This window comes from Podarcis pityusensis (genome assembly GCF_964106645.2).
Source record: "Podarcis pityusensis genome assembly, chromosome: 1".
Classification (NCBI taxonomy): domain Eukaryota; kingdom Metazoa; phylum Chordata; class Lepidosauria; order Squamata; family Lacertidae; genus Podarcis; species Podarcis pityusensis.
The window spans coordinates 63,225,501-63,251,285 of NC_138028.1; the positions used below are offsets into that span (position 1 = coordinate 63,225,501).

Sequence of the window (25,785 nt, forward strand, 5' to 3'; positions counted from 1 at the left end):
CATTTGAGGTTTGGGGCTGATGCCAATGTTCCTGAGAAAATTCAGTGGCATATGCAGCTTTTCTTCCCATGCTAAGTTTGAAACTTGGGGCCCAGTTCTTGAATATACACACACAGTCCTACAGAAGACTTGGGCCACGACCTTCTAGTGAAACAAAAGGGGGGGGGAGGAAAAAACAGGCCATGGGCCAATGACTATTCAGCGCTCACAGTTATGTAAGCCCGAATGAAAGCCAGCCATGCACAAGAAGGTTTGCAGAAGTACAAAAAAAAAATATTTAGGAAAGAATCCTGAACAGGATAAAATACCCACCTACCCACTCAATAAGTTCTGAGTATCCTCAGTGGACAGAGAACATGCATGGGGATGGCAGAAAACCATGTCATGGTGGAATGGAAAGAAGGGAACAAAAAGTGGGGGTGGAAGAAGACACACATAGCTATAAAGAGGGTAGAGAGAAACATCAAATTGCCAGGACAGGTCACTTCTTGGTTCATATCGAAGAACTATTTTCAACCATTCCCAGGGACAGAAATGAAAGATGTCCAAGGAATTAATGAATGGTAGTACAGTATCCACAATTTAAAAAAATAACACAATATGCATAAAACACTGAACAGGAGCAGCCCACAGTGCCCCTTTTAGTTGCAGGTTCCACTTGCTTAGTACTAGTAGAAAAATATATACTACTAGGCAGTTTTACATTTTAAAACTAGCATTCCTTCAAAACACCAAAGTTTGAACCTACGAAATGTGCAAGACGGTAAGGGGGGGACTGTCGTGGTATTATATTTCTGTGCAAAGCAGTGCTTTCTAGAACATCTGAGCCTAGAAACCTGGTTTACTGATCCCTCAAAAGCCATGTTTCATAAACGAATAACAAAATTATGGTTTACAGCTGGCTAATGAGACCTGCTTCTTATGAAGCAAAAAGCCAGGATCCTGAATTCAGATGTCACAAGCAGCCAAGCTTAACTGTGGTGTCATGGTTTGTTTATCCCAGAGGAAAATGAAGCAAGAACAATTGGGCAGCACGCATTAGCATAAACTATGGTAAGCCAGCAACACACAAGAAGTGTGAGCATGTTCAGTGTATTGCATTGTATCACCCTATGACAGGAAGTCATCTATTGTCTGAATAAATCTTAAATAAACAGTAACTATGGTATCTATTGATGAATATGTGTGTGCTTTAGATGGGCTGTTAACAGGCATGGGCATACTATCTCCACACCCTGGAATGCTTTTTTGGAGCTCCACTAGAGCCCATATACAACCCTAAGATTTACATCATGAAAGGACAACAGTACTGGGTTGCCAAAACATACAGAAAAATGCAAATGTATGGTTGGAACAAAGACTGAGTCCTTTACAGAGTCGTCAAGTACAAAAAGTGAAGAAAGGCAAAAGCAACTCATCTTTTGTACCCTAAAACTGGTATTGTATCAATAGAATCCTATAGGGACTTGTAACCTAGGAGCCAGCCCATACTGGAGGTGGGACAATGAAATAGCACTCAGTTATGAAGATGAACACAATTCTCTGAGTTATGTGTTGCTAACCTAGGTGCCTCTAGCTGTTGCTGAACTACAATTCTCATTATCCCCAGCCATAAGTCAGGATGGCTCAGGGCTGACTAGAGTTGGAGAGCAGTAGCTTCTTCACCCCTGTCATAAGTATGGTAAATAACCTTCATCACAGATAGAAACACTGAAGCCACTGAGAATGTGTTCATTCCCTAAAGAAAAACTATATATTTACATGCCTAACAGTATATTCCTTATGCATGTCTACTCAGAAGCAAGCAGAATAAATTTGATGAAGTTTACTCATCAGTAAATATGACTAGGAATGCAACCTAAAGTCACAGCATTTTCGAACACTCACAAACACACACACAAAATAAAGTCACCATCTTCACTCTGTTAAGTAACTCCTCCACAGGGGGGTTTCAACAGCTACACTCCAGTTTCAAATGCCTAGTTTAGAAACGCTAAGTATTTTAGATTTCCTTCAGTTTTCATCCAGTTTATTTTGGATCTCTTGTTGGCCACACCCAATATTTAGAAAGCAATATGAGCCTTAAAAGTTGAAGTAAGCCTAACATTTCGAAAGCTAATATTTAAAAAGTGCAATAAAACCAAAGCAAATTGTACTATAAATATAGCCTTAGCTGTAACTAAGCCAACAAGAATAGCATGTTCAAAACTGTCTAATTCTACATAAAAATAGTTTCAAGTATTACTGCACATTTTATACCAAAGTATTTTTTAAAACTTACTAAACAGTTTCTAACAAGGACAAAATGTTGTTCTTGCAGCAACAATTGAAAAATAATTACATAGTTGGGTGCAAGCTTGAAAACATGCAACCACATGCCAAGAAGTAAATAGATCCCATTGAAGCACTTGATAGGCCTCAAAAGACTAGAATATAATCTCAATGTACCTCAAATTAACAATTTTACACTGATTATTTTGAGGTACATTACTAACAAACAACAACAACAACATATTAATCACCTTCTGCCTAATTGTCTCAAGGACAAGTGCAATAAAATCAGCCAAAGACAGTTAAAAATACAAAAAACAACCAATACATTGCAAACCAAACCAAACCAAACCAAACCAAACCAAACCAAACCAAACCAAACCAAAACACAGAGAGATAAAGTACAGCAAGCTAAAATGAAGTATATGGGCCAACATTGAATGCTGCTCTCAAACACAAACCAATAATCCACAGTCATGTTTGAAGCAGCTGAAGCAATATCTCATCTTGAAAAGTTGCACTCAGAAATGCCCATTCAGTAGATACCTAATAAACTAAGGAGATACCTGGATCCATGAGAGAAGCAGGAGTATGGATGCTGTTATTGGATGTGCTGGATCAGGTCCAATTGCTATGCCAGTGGCAGGCTGGTGTAGCATGGAGCAGAGTTTTGCCCACCTGCCACCTCAGCTGGTTTGAGCAGCAAGGCTTTGGAGGCTGTGCCATTCAACCATACCTCACTGCTGCCCATCTGAGGTTAGGACTGTTCTGATATGCTTTGGTCCCTTCCACCTATTGCCCCCCCCTCCAGATAAACACACTGGTGCTCCAATGCAAGATGGGGTGAGGGGACCTAGTGAGTGGTGAAACCATGCTGTATGCATCTCATCAAAGTCTGAAGACAGAATGTGGAAGGAGACAGAGAAATTCAAATGAGGCTCTGTCATGTGCTATGCAAGTTTCAGGCTAGGAAGCGGGAACATGCCATGGTTGCAACCATCTATGGGAATATAAAGACCAGCTGATGCCCAGGATCTGTCTTCAGTCTTAGGCAAAAAGCACAAGTCTCTTAGTAGGTGGAAAACAAGAATAAATACAAAAACTGCCTAGTATTTCTTAAAGCTGGAGATTAATTATGGTTGATTTAAGTTGCTCCTAAACTGGAGGCATAGGATCTTATATCAATGAAGATGGGACTTTATTCTTTGAGGGATTCAAACTGTTAAGTAATGCTACCCAATTTGGCTTCAGTTGACCTTCCTTTCTTCCTAGGACACTACCTAGAATGGTGTGGTGACATTCTGTGCCCTTTGAAACTTTGGGACCATTTTCAAGGCAGTACATATACAATGCATTCCAGTAATTCAATCTGGAGGTTATCATGGCATAAATGACAATACCATGGATAACTTCCACTAGTCGGTACTGCTGGTGAAGCAACGGAGCAGACTGAAGACACTCCAGGCTGCAGCTGCCACCAAAGATATAGCATCAATGCTGTGGGGCCAAGAGGACCCCAAGACTACAAATCTACTATAGTGGGTAGGGAAATATATGAGATCCCAGCCAACACGGCATTTCAGCAACTAGCTGATCCACAAAGTCCCCCATTAACATTAATCTCAACTGGGTCTAAAAGTAGCATCTTCAACAGAGACCACATGATCACTTCCCCAAACCATGACCCCCAAAATGGCATTGACATTCCTGCTGATAAAAGTCAGTTAGTCTCTTGTGACTAACTGTTACGAGCCAGGAGGGGCAAAGATTGAGTGGAATGTATCGTGTGACTCCTATGGTAAAACCAGCTGCGTTCATCTAAGCACCTGCAGCAAGTGGAAAACAAGCAGTTTCTATTTGAACAAAAAGTGGTACCTGAAATACTGAAATGGTTTTACCCAGCTATAGCTGCATGTAAGTTGAGGGAAAGCTCCCATTTCATCCAGTGCCAAAGAAAGACAAACAGCCTGGTTTGTGGAAAAGTGCATACTTGCCTTTGGTTAAATCAGTCTGCAGCTTCCCTGTGGAAAAGACTGCCAATAATTGGCTTCTTTCACCTCTGTTAACCATGAACAAAAGTGCCATTCGGTTTCAAAATGGACAAAATGCGCCAATGGGTAGTCAGCTAGCCGAGCCAATGGGGTGGAATAACAATAACCTGCAGCATTTTCTTTTTCCTTTTGTTGGAACTTTCAAAGCCCTTAATTAAGACCTACACAAAGCACCCCCCACTGGCATCTTTCAATGAGGCATTACATGCCTGTTTTCTTGTATTTAAAAAGGGGAAAGAAGCCTACATTTCTGAAACTGGCACACACTATTTTTGTGTACGTATTTGCAACTGGAATACTGTTACATTTTAGCTCTTGAAAATCATCATCAGGGTGAGTGTAGAGCTATTCCAAGTACACTGCATCTTATATTAAGTGCAGTGCTGAGAAGAAAAATGGCACACAGTCACAGGAAACGGAAAATAATCAGAATGCCTGCTCACCTCAAAGCTGAAAGCAAGAGGAACATGCACTGCAAGTTTATATATATATATATATATATATATATATATATATGACACACACACACACGAGAGAGAGAGAGAGAGAGAGAGAGAGGGAATGAGAAAGAGAGAAGAATCTTGTTATGGTCTCCTGAGGAGAAACCTTATTTGGCACACAAACACACACATTAGTGGTGCAGACACTAAGGAATTTTTATAACATAAAATATGACAAACTCTAGCTGAAAAGTGCAAAATGCCAGGTCTTAAAAGATTGCTAACAGTAATATGTCTGGAGTTTAGATTTTAGTGCATGAATAGATAGCCTTTTACTAAGAGGAGGGTCAGGCTTCAAAATTTGTTTTAAACATATTGCTGGGATTCCAAGTGCTGCTTTAAAGGGGAACTTCTGCCATCTCAACATTTTTGTTTTCTTTGAATTCCGATGACATATCACAAACTGGCTCTTGAAACTCCGCTGTTGCAATATTGTTTTGCCATGACAATGGGGGAGTGAGTAGTTGAACACAAACCAAGTTAATGCACTTTCAGGCGCATGGAATTAGGTTCCCTGTCCTTCCAATTCCTAACCTATGTTTATACATTTTGTTGTTTCAATGGCAGGTAAACTGCATGTTCAGTGGTTACAAGGGCAACACTGAATACAGTATCACAAATAAATGCATGTGCAACATTAAAACAAGAAGAGGACTGTTATCATGACTCACAAGAGAAAAATAACCCAAACATGCAGATAACAGAAACACTGAAATGATGTATCCCTAACAAATGTTCAAATGACCACAAAGACCATTTTATGTTTTTACAGTGAGAGTGAATGAATATTTGCCTATTTCCTTACTGCCACATCTGAATGAACTCCATCAGATTTCCTGATTTTTTCTAAGTACCGTATTTTTCGCTCTATAAGACGCACCAGACCATAAGACGCACCTAGTTTTTGGAGGAGGAAAACAAGAAAAAAAAAATTTGAATCCCAGAAGCCAGAACAACAAGAGGGATCGCTGCACAGCAAAAGCAGCGATCCCTCTTGCTGTTCTGGCTTCTGGGATAGCTGCGCAGCCTGCATTCGCTCCATAAGACGCACACACATTTCCCCTTACTTTTTAGGAGGGAAAAAGTGAGTCTTATAGAGCAAAAAATACGGTACTTCAATTCCTTCTCATAAGCACTCTTCTCCAATAAAGGACATGGAATCTGATCAGAAGAGAATTCTCACACTCACATTAACATATATTTATTCATCTGATTAAGAATTGAAGGGTCCAGCAGCTTATTTCCAACAGTGCCCCAACAATATGCCTCTCCACAAGCTGGGCATGAGTGCCACCAACCATCTTCCACTATTTTCTACTCCCCACTGCTGCTAACTGAAAATCTGAAGTTCACTGCCTCTTAATAGGGAGGCTCTCTCTATTTACTCTCACAGCTGTTAGAGCTATCCTCCATGAATTTGTCCAAATGTTCTTTAAAATCACCTAATGTGAGCAGCAATCTCATACTGCAGCATCTAATTTAATACCTGAGTTGTGTGTTGTGTGAAGTGCTTTGATGGCCCTCAGTCTACTGCCAATCAGTTTCACTGAGTGACCTCAAGTTACAACTCACTGGGAGAGGCAGCTCACTCCACACTAATTTTCTAAACCCCTGGACTCATCTTTTTTTCCCCTAAACAAAAAGAGCCTAGATCCTTTAGCTTTTTGTTTATAAGGAAGGAGCAACAGCACCTTCACCATTTTAATCTGCCTTTCACAGCTCTAACACATCCTTTTTGAGACAGGTTGACATTTTATCCAAAGCCACTGTGAGGCTGGCTGTTTTATTTTCAGTTCACTCCCTTGCCTTCTCCACCACTGTCAAACACAGAGATGACAATTCCTACTTCGTCACTGCTAGTTTAGATCCTCCACCACCACCGGATTAATTTCAGGGGCAGTAATTCATATTTTATAGTTGAACTTGTAAAATATTAGGTCTATAAGAAGGTCTTCTGCTAGTAACATTATAGTTAATAATTTAACCCCTTCACCCATTTTATTCTTTCAGTTATTAGTATTCATTGTCTTTAGTTGATGGAACTTAATTTGTCATTAAAGTCAAAGGAAAGCTTTCAACAAAAAGTGGACAGATGCAACAGATGCAAAGCTAGAATTTTAAAAGGTACAGTATATTGAGCAATGTTCACACATTAGTTCTGTGTCAGATACCATTCAAAAAGAATCTTGAGATGACCCAAATTTATCTTCTGGTTTCTGCTCAAAAAACAGGCCTATGCACTGTAAAAAGTAAAACAATTTATCTACTTGCACTTTGACGTGCTTTCGAACTGCTAGGTTGGCAGGAGCAGGGCAACACTGAACATTGCTGAATTACAACTTATTACTAAACTGAAAAGTATGGAGAGACCTGGTTTTAATAGAGATACTGGATACTTGTCTCACTACACATGCTAAACCTGTGTTTGGTCATCTGCATACTATCCCTTGCTTTTTCCTGTAGGACTAATTGCAGTCGTTAACAGTCACAGGTTTACCATACCCATTGAGTCAATCACCCATCTCCTACTACCCTTCTGAGAAAAACCCCACCGCACCCTCCCACTATATATAAGGGTCTGGTGACTTCTGTTTCAGTGTATCTGAAGAAGTGTGCATGCACATGAAAGCTTATACCCAGAACAAACTTAGTTGGTCTCTAAGGTGCTACTGGACAATTTTTTATTATTATTTCGACTGCGTCAGACCAACACGGCTACCTACCTGAATCTAGAACCAATGTTCAACACTGTTACATCAGCAGATTAGTACAAACATAACTCTCTCATAATGCTAGTTCTGTAAAATATTAACAGTTTAGTCAACATTAGCACAAGCTTAATAAAAAAATAAATCAAACTTGTTAACACCAACAGGAGTGAGACCAAATAAAGGGAGATAGGAAACACATCCAAGTTGCCAGCTGCTGCATTCTTCAGTTAGAATAGTGTCCTCACTTCACGTCATAATACCCAAGCATGAGATTATGATCTCAACAGGCAAGATTCTCCATAGAGGTCATAGGAATTTGAAATTAATTCAAAGAACACAAGTCTCAAATGCCCAGAACTGTACTGTGCCATTCCAACTCCCACTGAGTACGTTCTGGTTATAATGGAGAACATATTAACTATATGATCATGCAATCTTTTCACAGCATTTTCTAAAAGGAACCACATGCGAATACATTGCAGGTTTCTATCGCCTGCTGTATTTGCTGTCTTTATTTTTATTCAATATCATTTTATTTGTGTGTGTGTGTGTGTGTGTGCGCGTGCGCATGCTCATGCTTATATTTCAAAATGCAAAAGGCAAAGTTAAGAGCTGTTCTGCCTTGAACAAAAGTCGTATTTATTACGTTGTCATATACTCTTCTACCAAGGAGCTTAGTAAGTTGTCTTAGTCCCTCACACGCATGGATAAAATGGAAGACTTTCCATCCACCATACAATGAGTTTCACAGCTGAATGAAGGGAGATTTGAATCTGGTATCTCACAAAGAAACCTAACATAGGAGCCAATGCACCACACTGGCTCTTTATACATCTTTCTTTCCCATAGGTTCACCTTATTCATTAAATCATGTGAGGGGAACCCATGCACATGGTCCACCTCCATGATTGCATGGCTCTCAGTCACCTTTTTACATGCATGCATTGAGTGTGGATATCTAAGCCAGGGAAGCATATACACAGAAGCTTCACAATTGGGATCCCAATTGTGCATGGTTCCAGCTCCCATACAGGGCTGTTGCAGGCTTCCCCAGCTCAAAGCATCCACACCTTAACATGTAGACATCCTGGGGGGCACAGGGAGGTGGTGTCTTTCAACATGTGGACCCGTTTTCTACAATTAATGCAGGATGTGAACTACAGAAATCTCACTCTGGTACCAAACATCTGGCCTTCAGAGTTCCAGGTTTATATGCACTTAAATCTACCAGTATATCAGTAAGGTACATGCATACATTTCAGATCCTATGCCATATGTTTACATTGCTAAACTTTAATAAGTATACATATATCCTAAACATAATTAAATACCATTTATACCTGTTAAAATTCTGGCTCTATGATGCTCGTGTTTTGGCCTACTTCATGAGTTTGTTAAACAACAAAACAAAACCTATACAAGAAACAACAAGGATCTTGACAGCTCAAATATTTTGTTAAGGGTTTATGGTAGCAATGCCATTTTGTTGCATTAGCAAGAAGGAAGCACGTTAGCAAGGAGGAGGTATTGCACTTTCCACTTTCTTTTGTGCAATACCTACTTAGCCCCTTTGTGCGTGTTAATGGAAAGGCAATATAAATTAATTCCCCAATAACAATATTGAATCATAGAATCATAGAATCATAGAATCATAGAATCATAGAATCATAGAATCATAGAGTTGGAAGAGACCACAAGGGCCATCGAGTCCAACCCCCTGCCAAGCAGGAAACACCATCAGAGCACTCCTGACATATGGTTGTCAAGCCTCTGCTTAAAGACCTCCAAAGAAGGAGACTCCACCACACTCCTTGGCAGCAAATTCCACTGTCGAACAGCTCTTACTGTCAGGAAGTTCTTCCTAATGTTTAGGTGGAATCTTCTTTCTTGTAGTTTGGATCCATTGCTCCGTGTCCGCTTCTCTGGAGCAGCAGAAAACAACCTTTCTCCCTCCTCTATGTGACATCCTTTTATATATTTGAACATGGCTATCATATCACCCCTTAACCTCCTCTTCTCCAGGCTAAACATGCCCAGCTCTCTTAGCCGTTCCTCATAAGGCATCGTTTCCAGGCCTTTGACCATTTTGGTTGCCCTCCTCTGGACACGTTCCAGTTTGTCAGTGTCCTTCTTGAACTGTGGTGCCCAGAACTGGACACAGTACTCCAGGTGAGGTCTGACCAGAGCAGAATACAGTGGCACTATTACTTCCCTTGATCTAGATGCTATACTCCTATTGATGCAGCCCAGAATTGCATTGGCTTTTTTAGATGCCACGTCACACTGTTGGCTCATGTCAAGTTTGTGGTCAACCAAGACTCCTAGATCCTTTTCACATGTACTGCTCTCAAGCCACGTGTCCCCCATCTTGTATTTGTGCCTCTCATTTTTTTTGCCCAAGTGCAATACTTTATATTTCTCCCTGTTAAAATTCATCTTGTTTGTTTTGGCCCAGTTCTCTAATCTGTCAAGGTCATTTTGAAGTGTGATCCTGTCCTCTGGGGTGTTAGCCACCCCTCCCAATTTGGTGTCATCTGCAAATTTGATCAGGATGCCCTTGAGTCCGTCATCCAAGTCGTTGATAAAGATGTTGAATAAGACCGGGCCCAAGACAGAACCCTGTGGCACCCCACTAGTCACTCTTCTCCAGGATGAAGAGGAACCATTGATGAGCACCCTTTGGGTTCGGTCAGTCAGCCAGTTACAAATCCACTGAGTGGTAGCATAGTCAAGACCGCATTTTACCAGCTTCTTTACAAGAATATCATGGGGCACCTTGTCAAATGCCTTGCTGAAATCAAGGTAGGCTACATCCACTGCGTTCCCTTCATCTACCAGGCTTGTAATTCTGTCAAAAAACGAGATCAGGTTAGTCTGACATGACTTATTTTTCAGAAATCCATGCTGACTATTGGTGATCACAGCATTCCTTTCTAGGTGCTCACAGACTGTTTGCTTAATGATCTGCTCCAGAATCTTCCCTGGTATTGATGTCAGACTGACTGGGCGGTAATTATTTGGGTCCTCTCTTTTCCCCTTTTTGAAAATAGGGACAACATTTGCCCTCCTCCAGTCTGCCGGGACTTCGCCTGTTCTCCAGGAATTCTCAAAGATGACTGCCAGTGGTTCTGAGATCACATCTGCCAGTTCTTTTAATACTCTTGGATGCAGTTCATCTGGCCCTGGAGACTTGAATACATCTAAACTAGCCAAGTATTCTTGTACTATCTCCTTAGTTATTCTGGGCTGTGTTTCCTTTGCTGAATCATTTGCTCCAAATTCTTCAGGTCGGGCATTGTTTTCTTTATCGGAGAAGACTGAGGCAAAGAAGGCATTGAGGAGTTCAGCTCTTTCTGTGTCCCCTGTTTGCATTTCACCATCTTCTCCTCTGAGTGACCCCACTGTTTCTTTGTTCTTCCTTTTGCTATGAACATACCCATAAAAGCCTTTTTTGTTGCTTTTAACCTCTCTAGCAAGCCTGAGTTCATTCTGTGCTTTAGCTTTTCTGACTTTGTGTCTACACGTGCTGGCTATTTGTTTGAATTCCTCTTTGGTGGTTTCCCCCCTTTTCCATTTTTTGTACACATCCTTTTTTAATCTTAACTCAGTTAAAAGTTCTTTAGATAGCCACCCTGGCTTCTTTAGGCACCTTCCATGTTTCTGTCTCATTGGTATTGCCTGATGTTGTGCTTTTAGTATCTCCCTCTTAACAAACTCCCAGTCATCATGAACTCCCTTTCCTTTTAGTATTACTGTCCATGGGATCTCACCCAGCACTTCCCTAAGTTTTATGAAGTCAGCTTTCTTAAAGTCAAGAAATTGAGTCCTAGTATGCTTGGCTGCTCCTTTCCGCTGTATAGTAAACTTCAGAAGAGCATGATCACTCGCGCCTAATGATCCTTCCACTTCTACCCCACTAACCAGGTCATCAACATTGGTTAGGACCAGATCTAAAATGGCTGTTCCTCTTGTTGCTTCTCCCACTTTCTGGACAATGAAGTTGTCTGCAAGGCCAGTGAGGAATCTGTTTGACCTTATGCTCTTGGCTGAGTTTGACATCCAACAAATATCCGGGTAATTGAAGTCCCCCATTACTACTATCTCCCTTCCTTTTGCATGCTTGGCCATCTGTTCCAGGAAGGCATCATCTATGTCCTCCGTTTGGCTTGGGGATCTATAGTAAACTCCCACAATGAGGTCACTGTTATTCTTCTCTCCCTTAATTTTGACCCAAATGCTCTCACTTTGGCTTTGAGGTTCTAAATCTTGGATCTCTTCACAGGTATACACATCCCTGACATATAATGCCACTCCTCCTCCTTTCTTGTCTGGTCTGTTTCTCTGAAATAGATTGTATCCCCCCATTATTACATTCCAATCGTGGGACTTATCCCACCAGGTTTCAGTGATGCCTATTATGTCATATTTAGTTTGCTGTACCAAGAGCTCAAGCTCATCTTGTTTATTTCCCATGCTTTGCGCATTAGTGTACAGACATTGAAGTCCATTAATCATTCCCCCGTGACTCTTATTTAAGGATTTTTTCCTCCCACCACTAGGTCTGCGTGCTGTTTGCTCCATTTGGTCTATGACATTTGGATGATCATCTTCATCAATTGATAGACTCCTACCTTCAGGAGCACTGTCTCCCTCCCCCACATTAGTCAGTTTAAAGCCCTCCTGATGAGGTTTCTGAGATTTTTGGCAAAAACATTCCTCCCAACCGTTGTGAGGTGCAGCCCATCGCTTGCCAGAAGTCCATCTTCAAGAAACTGCAGTCCGTAATCTAAGAATCCAAACCGTTCCTGTTTACACCATTTGCGAAGCCAGCTGTTCACTTCCACTATTTTCCCCTCTCTCCCTGGGCCACGTCGTTCAACTGGGAGGACAGATGAGATGACAATTTGTGCATTTAATTGCTTCAATTTCCTGCCCAGAGCCTCGTAGTCTCTTTTGATCTTCTGGAGGCTATTGCTTGCAGTGTCATTGGTTCCCACATGAACCAAGAGGAAGGGGTATTTGTCAGTGGGTTTTATGATTCCTTGCAGTCGTTCAGTTACATCTTGGATCTTAGCCCCAGGGAGACAGCACACTTCCCGAGCCATCTTGTCAGGCCCACAGATCACTGCTTCTGTTCCCCTCAGTAGGGAATCCCCTATCACCACTACACGCCTCCTCTTAGGTTTGGTCGGGGTTCTTCCGTGAGCTGTCCGCTCCAAGGTCGCCTGCACATTCCCTGAGGACTGACTTTGCTGCTCGTCTTCATATACCTGATCGACTGTAATGAGGGAGAGATCCTCAAATGGAGTCTGCTCTTCGTCTTCCATGCTAGGGGAGAGGACCTCAAAGCGATTGTGTATTTCTAAACAATCAGAGCGAACCCTGGGCCTCCTACTTCTTTGAGTCACGTTTCTCCATATATCTGGCTCCTGTGTTGGTGAACTAGCCTCCTTCTCAGGGGAGTCCCCTGTCTCCTCCTTGGTGGAGACGGTGTGCTCTGTTGCTTCCAAGAAGAGCTCCAGCTCTCTAATTCTTTGGAGCGTAGCTACACGTTCCTCCAGTTGCTGGACTTTGTCTTTTAAGAGGGCAATCAACATGCAATTGCTGCAGGTAAAGCTGCCTGCAACCTTTGGCAAGATGGCAAACATTGCCCAGGAACTACAGGCGACTGCAGCTGTTCCCTCCCCCTCCATCTTGAGAACGTGTTGTTGGGGGTGGCTACAGCGGTCCTCCATCATAAAAAGTGTGAAGACAGGACAAATAACTCCCCCCACAAAAAAACCTAGGTCTCCCCCAACAAACGTTTGAGACTAGCTCCCCTAAATCTAAAAGATGGATCAAACCCTTTTTGCTCCTTCTTCAGCTGCTGCCCTGCAAGCTCAATTGCTTGGCTTCCTTTCTGTAGCCCCCATGGAGACACAAGACCATAAGTTTTCACACTATGAAATCTTTCTCTAGACACAGAATGCAACAAAAAAACCCAACCCCTAAGTCAACTGTAGTCCTTTAAAACAAACCATTTCAGAAGTAAATGAAAAACTTCAGCTCATCCATTGTCTTTAAATCCAAACTGCAGATCAGCATTACTGATAAAATGTACAGAGCATTAAATACTGAGCTCCTCAAAACAGTTGTAGAAATTGCATCATTCAAATAATAATATGCTACAGCAAGAGTAGAGGCCTATGGCCATCGTTTTGGCTAATTATCTCACCCCAATGCCAACTCTTATCCTCTTACGGAGCTCCTAAATAATGTATATATCACCACTCCATCTCCAGTCCTTTGCCCATTCTCAAGACTCCTTTTTAATTCATTCCCCTCATTCCTGGGTGCATATCCATCTTGGGAGTCTTTGTCCAAGTATTCCTTCCAAAAACCATTCATTCCCAATACTGAATCATAATTTAAAAGATGCCAATACTGAATCATAATTTAAAAGATACTGAATCATAATTTAAAAGATTTAAAAGATGCCATGTTGATGTATTAGCCTGAAGAAAGAGATGGAAGATCTTTTATACAAACCACAATGGAGCAGCTCAGCCAATGGCCTTTCTGCTTGCCCTGTCCCTCTGTGAAATCAGAGAAGTTCAGCCAAATACTTATTTTAGTACATTTCAAAATAGTTAATTTCCAGATTTATAATTATACATACAAGGATATTTGGGTTACCATGCAACCAGTGTGCATAATTTCACTGAGTTCAGTAAAATCAATTTGCCATTAACGTCAAGACTGCAACCTCAAAAATCAATTTTTAAAGTGGCATATATAATGCCTTGCACAAATCTACACAGACTCAACATAAAAAATTACTCTGATGTGCTTAACAAGCTTAAAGCGTTTTCGCTTCCAAATGCAACCATGTCTATAAATCAAAAAATGCCCACAACATTTTAAGTGTCATGTTTAACAGTTCAGCTAGAATTTCAGCTGCTGAAATGTATTAAACAATATTGCTCCGCGGTAGCCCATTAATGTTCACGAATAACTTGAGTTTGCTTAAGTACCAGAATGCAGAATAACCAACATGCCAACTGTGACACAACTAAAAACAAACTGGTATTGATCTATAATCCACAGCAGACAAACACAGACACCAAATGGAGATTTCCAAAAGGGGATCAACTTTTTTAAAAATTAAAATAAAAACACAAGTTCATCTTTCATAGATGCCTTGCTCAGATCAATGGGAGAAATATGCTGACACTATCACCTGTTCAAAAACAGATCCTTCCTTTTTGTTTCCTTAAACATATGTCAAAGCAAAGTTATGTGCCTCACAGATATGCATCTGTAGTCTGTACTATATATTGCAATGTTACCATGACACCATAACAATTTAAAGCTATGTTCTTTTTAAAATATGGGGTTTTGTTGTTGTTCTAAATAAGAAGTGGTTTTGAATTCTGGAATACCATGCATCTTTCCTATTATTTTCCTCAGGTTTTTAAAATATCATTATTTCAAAGGCAACTAAAAGTAGAGGGAAAGCTTATCGTCAAAAGTATCTGTCTAAGTGTGCATGCATCAACACAGCGAGAACTGAATGTGAGCCAATTGTCAGATGAGATCGCATAACTGTCTAAATACTATAACCAAATTGTACATACCATCACAGAAGGCCTGATGTTCAAAAGTGTTGAGTTATATGTAACTTCCACATAAATTAATATTTGTTGTAGGATCCAAGCACATATGAAACCTCACATCAGCTGATTTACCATGTACACCACAGGCCATCTCAGCATGTTTTAATTATTCCAGTCAGATGTTAATATACTTAATGAACCGTAACTTAAGCCACATAAGGATGATTCAGAAGTGTGGTCAATGACCCAACAAGAGCTGCATCAGGCTCTCCTAACAGGCAGTTTCACACATTTTCATAACGAGAACAACATTAGTAAACAAGCCATGTCATGGGTCATTAACCTCTGGCCTTTATTCATTACTAAATTCACATAGCTGCTTAATGAAACATCCCTAGTGCTTGCATAGTTCACAAGATAGCACCTACTTTTAATCAGCCTGGACTTCACGGACTTTTGCCAACTACTTTCACATTACCTTTTGTCAAGTCACACTGTACATGTCACTGAATTAATGCAAACTAGTGTGCAATTCAAGAATTACTACCTCCAACAACATGACAAACCAAACTATGTTCCAATGCAAAATGCCAAGGCAACCCATCAGAAACACTTCCTTGATCAGTAACCAGTTTCATCTGCATGCAGGAACTGAAATGTTTTAGCTGAACTATATAATATAACCTAAAGACAGAACTAGGCACATTCGTTTAAAAGAATCCTGTGGACTGGGATTCGGTCATTGGAAATAGCTGAAATAGCAAAAAAAAGCTCAACAACTTTTTAAAATATGGCAACCCTATTAAAGCTAGGTCCTCAAGTTACATAAACTGGAGTACAGTTACTCTGTATTGATTGTAGTTTTTTCAATGTTATTTATTAATTTGTATACTGCTTATATGCTAAAATGGCTTATCACAGAATAAACTACCTCTTCTTTATGTACACGTAAGCATTAAAACATGTAAGAATCTCCATTCCACCTAAGCATATACTGACTAGAAACCACTTGGACCTCACCTCACCCCTCCACTTCTTACACCAATACCCAACATTTCAGGAACTTTTGCCATTTAAAAGATGTACTGGGGATATGTTTTTCCATTCTTTGCCATCCAAGCACTTTTTCTCGAGGTCGCAACCACACGTTTACCACTACACACAAGGCCATTTTTCCTACAGTGAAACGAAGACACCCTCATATCCAGGCTAGACAGAATTTTCTTACTTTTGAATAGGTATTCACAGGCTACCCAGCAAAAGTAAGGTGACTGAAGTGCACTTTATTGTCTGGATGAACAGAATAAGGAATAATTAATCCTCACCTGTTTGGCTCAGCCTTGGGCATAGTGGGAGGCAAGGAAGCAGAATATATCTATTATTCTGCCACTTCAGATACTAAAGTCTTTCCAAAGCAAAAACAAAAAGGTAGTAAAGCCATCCTAAAAAGACCAAGACAGTGCCTCACTATAACAGAAGTGCAGTGACTAAACTGACTCTCCCGATGTTGTTGCTCTTGGACTAACTCCCACCAGCCCGAGCCAGCATGGTAAATGGTCAAGGATGATGTGAGTTGTAGTCCAACAAAACCTGGAGGCCCACACGCTACCCCTCCCTACACTATAGCAAGACTTATTATACCACAAATCAATTCACCCTAACCAAGTATCCTCCAAATGTTTTGGACTCTGACGTTAGCCATGCAGGATGCAGTTAACTGAGTCCCACAACATCTGAAGGGCAACAAGTTGGGGAAGGCTGCCATGAATATATCTGATCAGAAATGGCACAACTCTCTTAGGAAAACATTTATCTAATACCCTGTAACAATGTAGTTTTACAGAGTTCTATTTAGCTACAGAGAAACTAACAAGAATGTTGTTGAGTATCTGCAACAAGAGTTTTCTTGCAGCAAATGCCACAGCGGTGACCAAGTTGGGCGAGGAGCACAAAACACTGGCAGACTGTCACTGGACTAGTGAACTTGTCAAACGTCTTTCATGGGCTTTCCCCCTGAAAACTAAAGCCATCAACCACCATCTCTGAAGTACAGACCAATGCCCTCTCCTAACTTTGTCAGCACACACTTTTATTCTTCTGAAAGGATCCCTATTCTATTATACAAAACAGTCATGAAGCCCCAAGTTAGATATGCTAAACCTGATTATTTTACAACAGGTACTTCCTAGAAGACTGATGAATTCTAGATGTAATGATTTACTTTCATGCACGACCACTCCACATTGCAAACCAGTCTCAGTACACCCTCCGCATAGCAAACAAAAAGAAAACTTTCCTGCAAAAATGAGCTCTGAAAGAAAGCAAAACTAAGTGTCAAATCCATTCTAAATTAAGGGTTCTGTTTGTTCATTTAATTTGCTCACTGATCTGCGATCGTCAAACCACACCCACAGGTTTTCTTCAACTGCAAATCACTTGAAAATTCTTACCGTTTTGTTAAAAAAGATCCGAGACCCACATGAACTAAAGCAGTTGGTTAAAGCATGCTGCTGATAACACCATGGTCACAGGTTTGATCCCCATATGGGACAGCTGCATATTCTTGCATTGCAGGGGGTTGGACTAGATGATCCTCAGGACCCCTCCAACTTTATTCTATGTTGGAAATACACTGAATATTTATTAAAGATAAAGTGCCTTGCATGTTACTGAAAAACACCTTTCAAACATAAACAAACCTCAGAATCAATATAAACATTTATGGTCATATTAAAAAGTGCAGCTAATGAGTCTTTCCTAAAGCTTAACTACTGAAAATAAAGGCTGTAATGCCACCCTTTTCACAAACCAAGACTAGAGTGAGGCAGTTTCAGTCTCCAGTCTTCCCTTATTGAAAAAATATTGCACTGTACCTAGAAGGCTTTTTAATTCTGTTCTTGTGCAACATCATGAAACAGATGTCATTCTCTTTTGCACACTCCTTTTCATTTAAGTGGGCATCTACAAAAATGCTTGATGAAAGACATTCCACAAAGAAGATACTCCACTAAGATTCCCTCTAGAACAAATACACACAAAACTTGTACAAACAGGTCTCATTGGTGGAAGAATTTTTCCACTGTATTTCAGATAATGTTTAAATGGAAGCCTAATTAATTTCAGGTGAACTTTTGCCCAAAGTTAGTGTCTCTTCTATTATTAGAAACCAAGCGTGAAGACTTCACTTATTTTCTATTAAGCAGTAGCCAACATTTCTAATTGCCATTTAGCCTATTTTAACGGAGCATAGCACTCTGGATTTCCATGTTCTGAAAGATAAACCTCTTGTACAATTTTCGGAAAGAAAATTATGGAGGCTAGAGTGAGGGAAGCTAAATGAAGACAACTGGTATGAAAGAAGCAAACCAAATGGAACACAGCAATTGTGGTTTTACTATACATAGGATGAGGAGAGAGAAAATATAAACCAATGTAAATAAACATGGCCAGGCCCTGTACAGCTGCACTAGAAGCACCACACAGGACATCTTGTTTGACAGGAATCCTAAAAACTAAAGAAAGCAAGAACAATGTTAAAGAACTGCAGCCTACTATAATGCTTATCAAGGAAAAATGTCTACTAGAACTGGAATATTTTACTCCTTGCTTCCAGATGAGGCTATTCACGCCTGTTGTTTTTTTATTATTATTATTCAAAGGGTAACTAATGTATCTAGATGCTAGGTCAGTCAATCATCCTGAATTGGATCAATTCCATTAAGGCTCTAAAACACTTGTTGGGTGATGCTCTCTCGCTATGGTGTCTCCTATGTACGTACAGTGGTGCCCTGCAAGACGAACGCCTCGCAAGACGAAAAACTCGCTAGACGAAAGGGTTTTTCGGTTTTGCGTTGCTTCGCTAGACGAATTTCCCTATGGGCTTGCTTCGCAAGACGAAAACGTCTTGCACTTTTTTTTTAAAGCTGCTTGAAGAGGCGCAGTTGCGACGGACCGTGCTTCGCAAGACGAAAAACATCGCAAGACGAAAAGACTCGCGGAACGAATTCTTTTCGTCTTGCGAGGCACCACTGTATTTGACTCTCTTTAGGTGGACTTCAAGCAATGGCATAGTGAATACACACCAATAAACACTAAGTGCCTGCAGTGAAGCACATCAGATTGTTGGCAACCTCCTTTTTATATCAACTGAGCATCAAAGAACTGTGATATTTTAAGCCATTACTCTGGCCTTTCACCTGAATAAAAAGGAAAACATGGTCAAGGCAAAGCATGGAGAAAATAAACAAATACTGTAAGAAAAGCTTTCCTTGCCTTAGGTAATAGTTATGATCAATTCAACTGAGTTATAATAGAATCATAGAATCTAAGAGTTGGAAGGGACCCAAGGCTCATCTAGTCCAACCCCTTGCGATGCAGAAATCTCAGCTACAGCATCCATGACAGATGGCTATCCAACCTCTGCTTAAAAACCTCCAAAGAAGGAGAGTCCACCACCTCTCGTGGGAGTCTGTTCGACTGCCAAACAGCTCTGACTGTCAGAAAGTTTTTTTGAATGTTTAGCTGGAATCTCCTTTCTTGTAACTTGAAGCCTTTGCCTCGAGTCCTACCCTCAAGAGCAAGAGAAAACAAGCATGCTCATTAGTATAAGCTAGCGAAATTGTGGCAAAAGACACAATTGACTGTGTTAGCATAGTCAATATGCTGGACATCACCTATCTTGCAACAATGCAATGTCATAATCTCAACAAACTCTGGGTAATGAAACCAGGTTTCCTGCGACCAAGCAATCCAAGAGATTCTTCGGTACATACAGTATTTTTAGTAACTGCTATGACTGCCAGTCATGCATCTTCATGTCCCATTAAACTGTTCTCTTTCCTACCACACCAGTGCCAGCCAGCCTGTAAGATTTGTATCTATCTTAACTATTATACTTCCCTTCTTTATACTGATTTTCAAATATTAATTTATATTATCACAAAATAACTTCATTTACAATAAGATATTAAGATAATTCAGTTTATAAACAGCCATTTGCCTGGTTGTTTGTGGACACTAAGGAACACCTCAAGGCAGGGAGCCATTTGCAAATTGGGAGATAAGCAATTGCACTATCAGAGTTGTTATTCTAGGTCACTGATATGCTACAAATGATTAACGTATGTGTGTGGGCAGATGGGCTGGTAAAATTGTTGCTGGTAGCAATTTTGTGACCTTATTTCCAAGGCTAATTTAAATATGTAATGGTTTTCAATTCCTCAACTTGCTCAGAATAACCTTAACATGCAATTCACTTTCCATCATTTCCCCTTGCAGCCATTTAAGTTATTCCTATAACTAGAGAGAAAAAGAAAACAACCTGTGTCCATATTTGTTCAAAGTCCAGCATACATTCTGAACACAACATAAATGTTTGGCCCAGTTCAGATGTCATAAACACAATGCAACCTTCCCCTCCAACCCATATTTTAAAGGCTCTGGCATGTTCTGCAGGATCTCACACTCTCTCCTAAGGATCGCCTTCTCCACTTCTTGGTTTTCCATAGCTATAGTTTGTACTACCTATAGTTAGTTTGGCAAACATTATGCTGGTGGGGGAAAGGGGATTAAATAGGAGGATGTCAAGGAGGAACTGGAGTACACAAAAGAAAGTAGGAGAGTAAACAACACAAACTTGTGACACACTCATGAATCTCCAAATCATGGTTTGGATATAGTCTGTTGCATCACACCTGGCCTAGTGAAACTTCTAAAAGTGAATGTCAAAGTTCTAACACTGCAAAAGGGTTATACAGTGCTACCTCGGGTTAAGTACTTAATTCGATCCAGGGGTCTGTTCTTAACCTGAAGCACCACTTTAGCTAATGGGGCCTCCTGCTGCTGCCGCGCCGCCGGAACACAATTTTTGTTCTCATCCTGAAGCAAAGTTCTTAACCCGAGGTACTATTTCTGGGTTAGCGGAGTCTGTAACTTGAAGCGTCTGTAACCTGAAGCGTATGTAACCTGAGATACCACTGTAATAGTAATAATCTGTGGCAGTGGGCTAGAACAGAAATTAATCCAGAAACTGCTAAGAAAATTAGTATTTTAAAATTCCCATGGGGCAGCGACATTTATGCTGCCTGCTTGGTGCAGACAACATCAAATTTATACCACAATATTCTTTGGGGGGAAAGCAGTGAAATTTCAGTAATATGAGACCTGACTGCAGCTCAAAGCAAGCGTTCATTATAGCTTTTCACTGTTAACCCCTCATGGAAAGGTGAGGCACACCCAACATGCCCTATTATGAGATTTGTGGGAAGCCTTGCTTAGCATTGCAACTTTCTAAGCCAGACATTTCAAGATACTATCACTCTGAAACCATCAAATTGTGAGACCCTTGCATGCTGCAAGTACTTCAGTGTCAAACTGTACAAGCAGACCTACAACAAAATGCAACAGTGTGGAGTGCTCCTCTGCAGCATGCCACCCACCCAGACATGTCCATTCTCGGGACTTTGTCCTCCTGTCCAAGTTTTCTGTTTTTATTCAATAGACAAAAAATATTCCATAGTAACTGAGAATGCTCAGTCCCCACTGAGCTGCTCTGCCATCCCAACACCCTTTTAGGGTTTTTCCCTCCCCCAACTTTTTGTGTACATTTTTGCAAACCTGGGGGTTCCCCTATGGGTAGCACTGTTGGGTCTGCATAACCCAAATCACCTGGCACTCACAGAATGAGTTTTGCCTTAGTATATAGGATTGCAGATCCAAGCTCTCTCATAACATCTCAAATGCACAAGCCAAACTAAGCAAGCATATACTTATCCTTTAATATTTCACGAATATCCAGTTGAAAAAGCGTTTATGCTTGAAGCATCCCTGCCTACATTTCCTATCTGAAGAGCAATCTGTACTATTTTGTGGAAATAACAGTCAGTGACTAAGTGAAAAACCGTAATAATTATAATGAAATAAGGAGAGTATCTGCACAAGTTCCTGTACCCTCTCTCCATGTTTAAAGTACACAGTACTCCTGATTTTTTAAAAAATGACACAACCCTGCACTAGCTACCTCATCTTACTCCAAACCTGTTCTCATATTCATAATCCTTATTTTATGCACTCCTACCTAATCCTCTTTGGTTTCATATACACAGCTATTTTTAATGTTAATCCCCACCACCTTCTCTTGGCCTGTAAACAATGCAACTCTGCTACATAATCCATTTCAAAATTAATTATTGATTCTTCTTGTCTGCCTCAAATCTTCTCAGCTGACAAATTCAGCATATAGCCTCCAACTATCTTTGAAACCAAACAGGACTTTGCTTCAGTGCTCCCTGAATATCTTATAATTTCATTTAAAGCACTGGATACTTGAATGCTCAAGCAAGCTTTAGGACCAAAAGCATAAAATTTTTAGGAAATTCCTCAGAGCTTTTAAGACAAGTCTGCATACACAGCACCAGGTGTGATTAACCACACACACACACCTTAGAACACCACACCCTTGAAATCCTAGATGCAGTACACACCTAGCATTGTTTTCTGAGGTATTTAGTTTTTCTTATAATGGCATTGTTAGATAGAAAGGCTGGGATTATTTGTACTGGAATCTCAGTTTTACTGCATCTGTTTTCAAATCCAAGCCCCAGTAACATGTCAGGATCAACTGATTTATACAGAAAGGCAGGTGTCATTAGTCAACATGCCTGAATATTGCAGCACCAAAATATTTGTATGTTGGCTCTGCCTTAACCAAACCAGGTCTGCTTGGGAGCATACCTGTAAATTTAGCTGACTGCTTTTGTTCATGAGACACAGACACTAACAGGTGCTTAAGCTCTACTTTTACCTCTCCATAAATCTCTTAGTATTTCCTTTCTCCAAGAGATATGTGGGTGAGAAAGTTAGCAGCTAGGAGCTATTGTCCCCCCCCCCTTTTATTCAGGACATAGATCTTAACCAGAAGATCAACAAGGACTGCTGCAAGGGCCATCCCTCTTTTCCACGAGAGCCACAGCACAGTGGTAGAGCATCTGCTTTGCATGAAGGCCCCAGGTCAAATCCCTGGTGTCTCCAGGTAAGGCTGAGAGAATTGTCTGAAATCCCAGAGGGCTGCTGCCTGTCAGTGTAGAGAATACTAAACTCAATGGACCAATGGTCAGAGTCTGTACAAGGCTACTTCCTATGTTCTGCTAGAAAAACTAAAAGGATGAGAATTGGAGAATGCAGCTAAGGCTGTGGTTACACTCCTGCTCATTCTGCATCCACAGTGTGCTCCCACCCGACTCGTTCTCCATGATCCATATCTATCCAGTATCAGTCTTATGGTTCTTTATGAAATACTGTGTTTTGATGCGTTTCCCCCCCCCCCAAGCGACAGATTCCATTTGAATTGAGAGAAAAAATGACCCACCTGCGCTTTAAGTTAGTATTGTGTACGCAGCCTCAAAAAAAAAGGGGGGGGGGAACGTGGCAAATCAGTAGCTAGGCTCAGTTCAATTAAAACTTCCCTACTGGTTTCTAAAACAGGGCTTGGAATTTACAGCCCAGTCATATCTATGTTTACTTGGAAGTTCAATAAGAGAGGATGCCTAGGATTGACACCACACATACACACACATTTGAGTTAGGTAGGTATGTGTTACGACATCCTTGTAGCCTATGTTCATGAATGCAAAATTAGTGAACTATCAACCGTTTCCCTCTAGCGCTCAGAAACGTTCCCACCTGAATACCCACGGATGTGGTAGGAAAAGTTCGACCTTTTTTTTAATAGCCCTTTAGCCATCCTGAAAACGACACCCCGATTTTAAGTCTCGAGGTGTTCAGGGAGGCTGCCTGACACCAAGTTAAGTGGACACCGGAATCCGGATTACAAAGCACTGGCTTCCTAAGTACACTTACTTGCGAGGATGCCCCACTTAATTTACTTTGAAGGAGCACCCACAGGAAAAGGGCTGTGTAAAAAAAGAAAAAGAAAAAGAAAAAAACCGTATCTAATCTGCACGACCCCACGCGCGCTTCCGCGAAAGCAAGTCCCGTTGAATTCAATGGGACTCGCTTCCCAGGTAGGCGAAGGGTACGCGCAGCAGCTCTCGATTCGCCGCAGCGAGGCCGATCTCCACGCAGGTAAAGCTTCGCAGTCAGGCCTGGGGCAAAGAAGAAAGGAAAGAAAGAGGCTTCTTCCCGCCTCCGCCCCCCCCCCTCAGGCCAGGCTGCGAAAGCGCACACAACCTGTTTGGCAAGGTGAAGGCAAGCGCAACCACTAACTCCCCCCCCCCGTCGCCTTCCCCGCCCGACTTACAAGGTGTGGGTGAAGGCGCTGAGTCTCTCGGGCACGGCGGCGAGCCCTTTCCCGGAGCAGTCCACCCCGCCGTCCCCATCGCAGCTGCAGGAAAGCGGGCAGGGAGGAGGGGAAGCTCCTCGGCTGGGCCCAGGCAAGCTCGCGAAGCCCCAGGCGAAGAAGCCGAGCAGCGGCAGGCAGCGCATCGCGAGAGCCGCCCTCGGCGCCAAGACCTGCCCGCGGGCAACCCGGGGAGCCGCCGAGATGGGGTCTCCCCGTCGAGGGCGAAAGGGCCAAGTCCAGTCAGTCGCTCGCTTGCTCGCTGGCTTCCTTCTCCGCGGGCCCTTCTTCGCCTGAGCCGAGTCCTTGCTATCGCGGCCGGCTGGCTGCCTGGCTGCCCACCTCAGCGCTCCGCGTCAGCAGCAGCCGAGTCCTCTTTCCTTTCCCCTTCCTCCTCCCCTCAGCAAAATCCCCCCGACGCTTCAGCGGCTCCCCTTCCTTTCCGCTCCATGGAGAGGCGGCAGCTCGTCGTCAATCATTTCTCAAGCGAGCAGGTAAGGACGCGCCCCGCTGGGCTCTGCCATGGCAGCCTCGCCGAGCTCCCCTCCTGACGCCGCCGCCGCGTGTAGCGCAGCCTCCTCGCTAGGAAGTGGACCTTGCAGCCATTCCAGCGCTCGCCCGCTGCGCTGCGCTTTGCCTGGCCAGCAGCCTGCCTGCCTTCTTTCGCCTTCTAGGGTTGCACACAATGCGGACGGCTACTGCGTGCGCTCCTCGCCAACCCCGGCGCCGGCGCCTGCCGCTGCTTGCTGCTGCGCTATGCAGAACGACGAGGTGTGTATGCTAATGAGGAGGACGCTGCCGCCCGCCCGCATTGGTGCAGAGAGAACCTCGGCCTGATAAATATGCAAATATTTCCACGCACGTTTCCAAAAAAAAAAAAAAAAAATCTCGGCAACGTCCTCCGGGAGGGGGAAAAGCGGGCCTTCATTGGCAAGCGGAGCAGTGGGTGGGCGGGGAAAGAGGCGCTGAGTGACAAGGAGGGCGGGGCGGAGGGCGGCTTCGGGAAGAGAGCGGGGCTGCCCCGGCTAGCGGGTGGGGAGGGGGAGGCTAGGTTTCTTCGATCCACGGTAGAGCCGTGCGTTGCGTGCGCATTGCGTGACGCACGGCTGCTCGCGGAAGCTTCCGGCTCGCCCGGGATTCCGCCGGGAGAGGCTTGCTCGTGCGCCCGGGCCTGGGCTGCAGGCTCCGGGTGAGCAGAGCGGCGGCTCCACGTCCAGCAAGGAGGCTGGAGAAGTTAAAAGGGCGCGCCAGTGGCCGAGTGCAAGCTGGAGGGCCTGGAAGCTGCAGTCGTCGGAATGGCCCCAATCGCGATAAAGACAGGCATTGCCCGTTGCCAAGGCAGGCATCCCCTGAGGAGTGGGG

General features: G+C 42.4%; 1 protein-coding gene across 1 annotated transcript in view; it reads right to left on the reverse strand.

Moving 5' to 3' along the window:
* Window positions 1-25,228, reverse strand: part of LGR4 (leucine rich repeat containing G protein-coupled receptor 4) — an 89,134-nt gene extending 63,906 nt beyond the window's left edge. Inside the window, exon 1 of the mRNA XM_080983099.1 lies at window positions 24,385-25,228. Coding sequence (XP_080839225.1) covers window positions 24,385-24,569 — 185 coding nt within the window. The 5' untranslated portion in view covers window positions 24,570-25,228. The remainder of the gene's footprint in view (window positions 1-24,384) is intronic.
* Window positions 25,229-25,785: the final 557 nt, after the last annotated feature.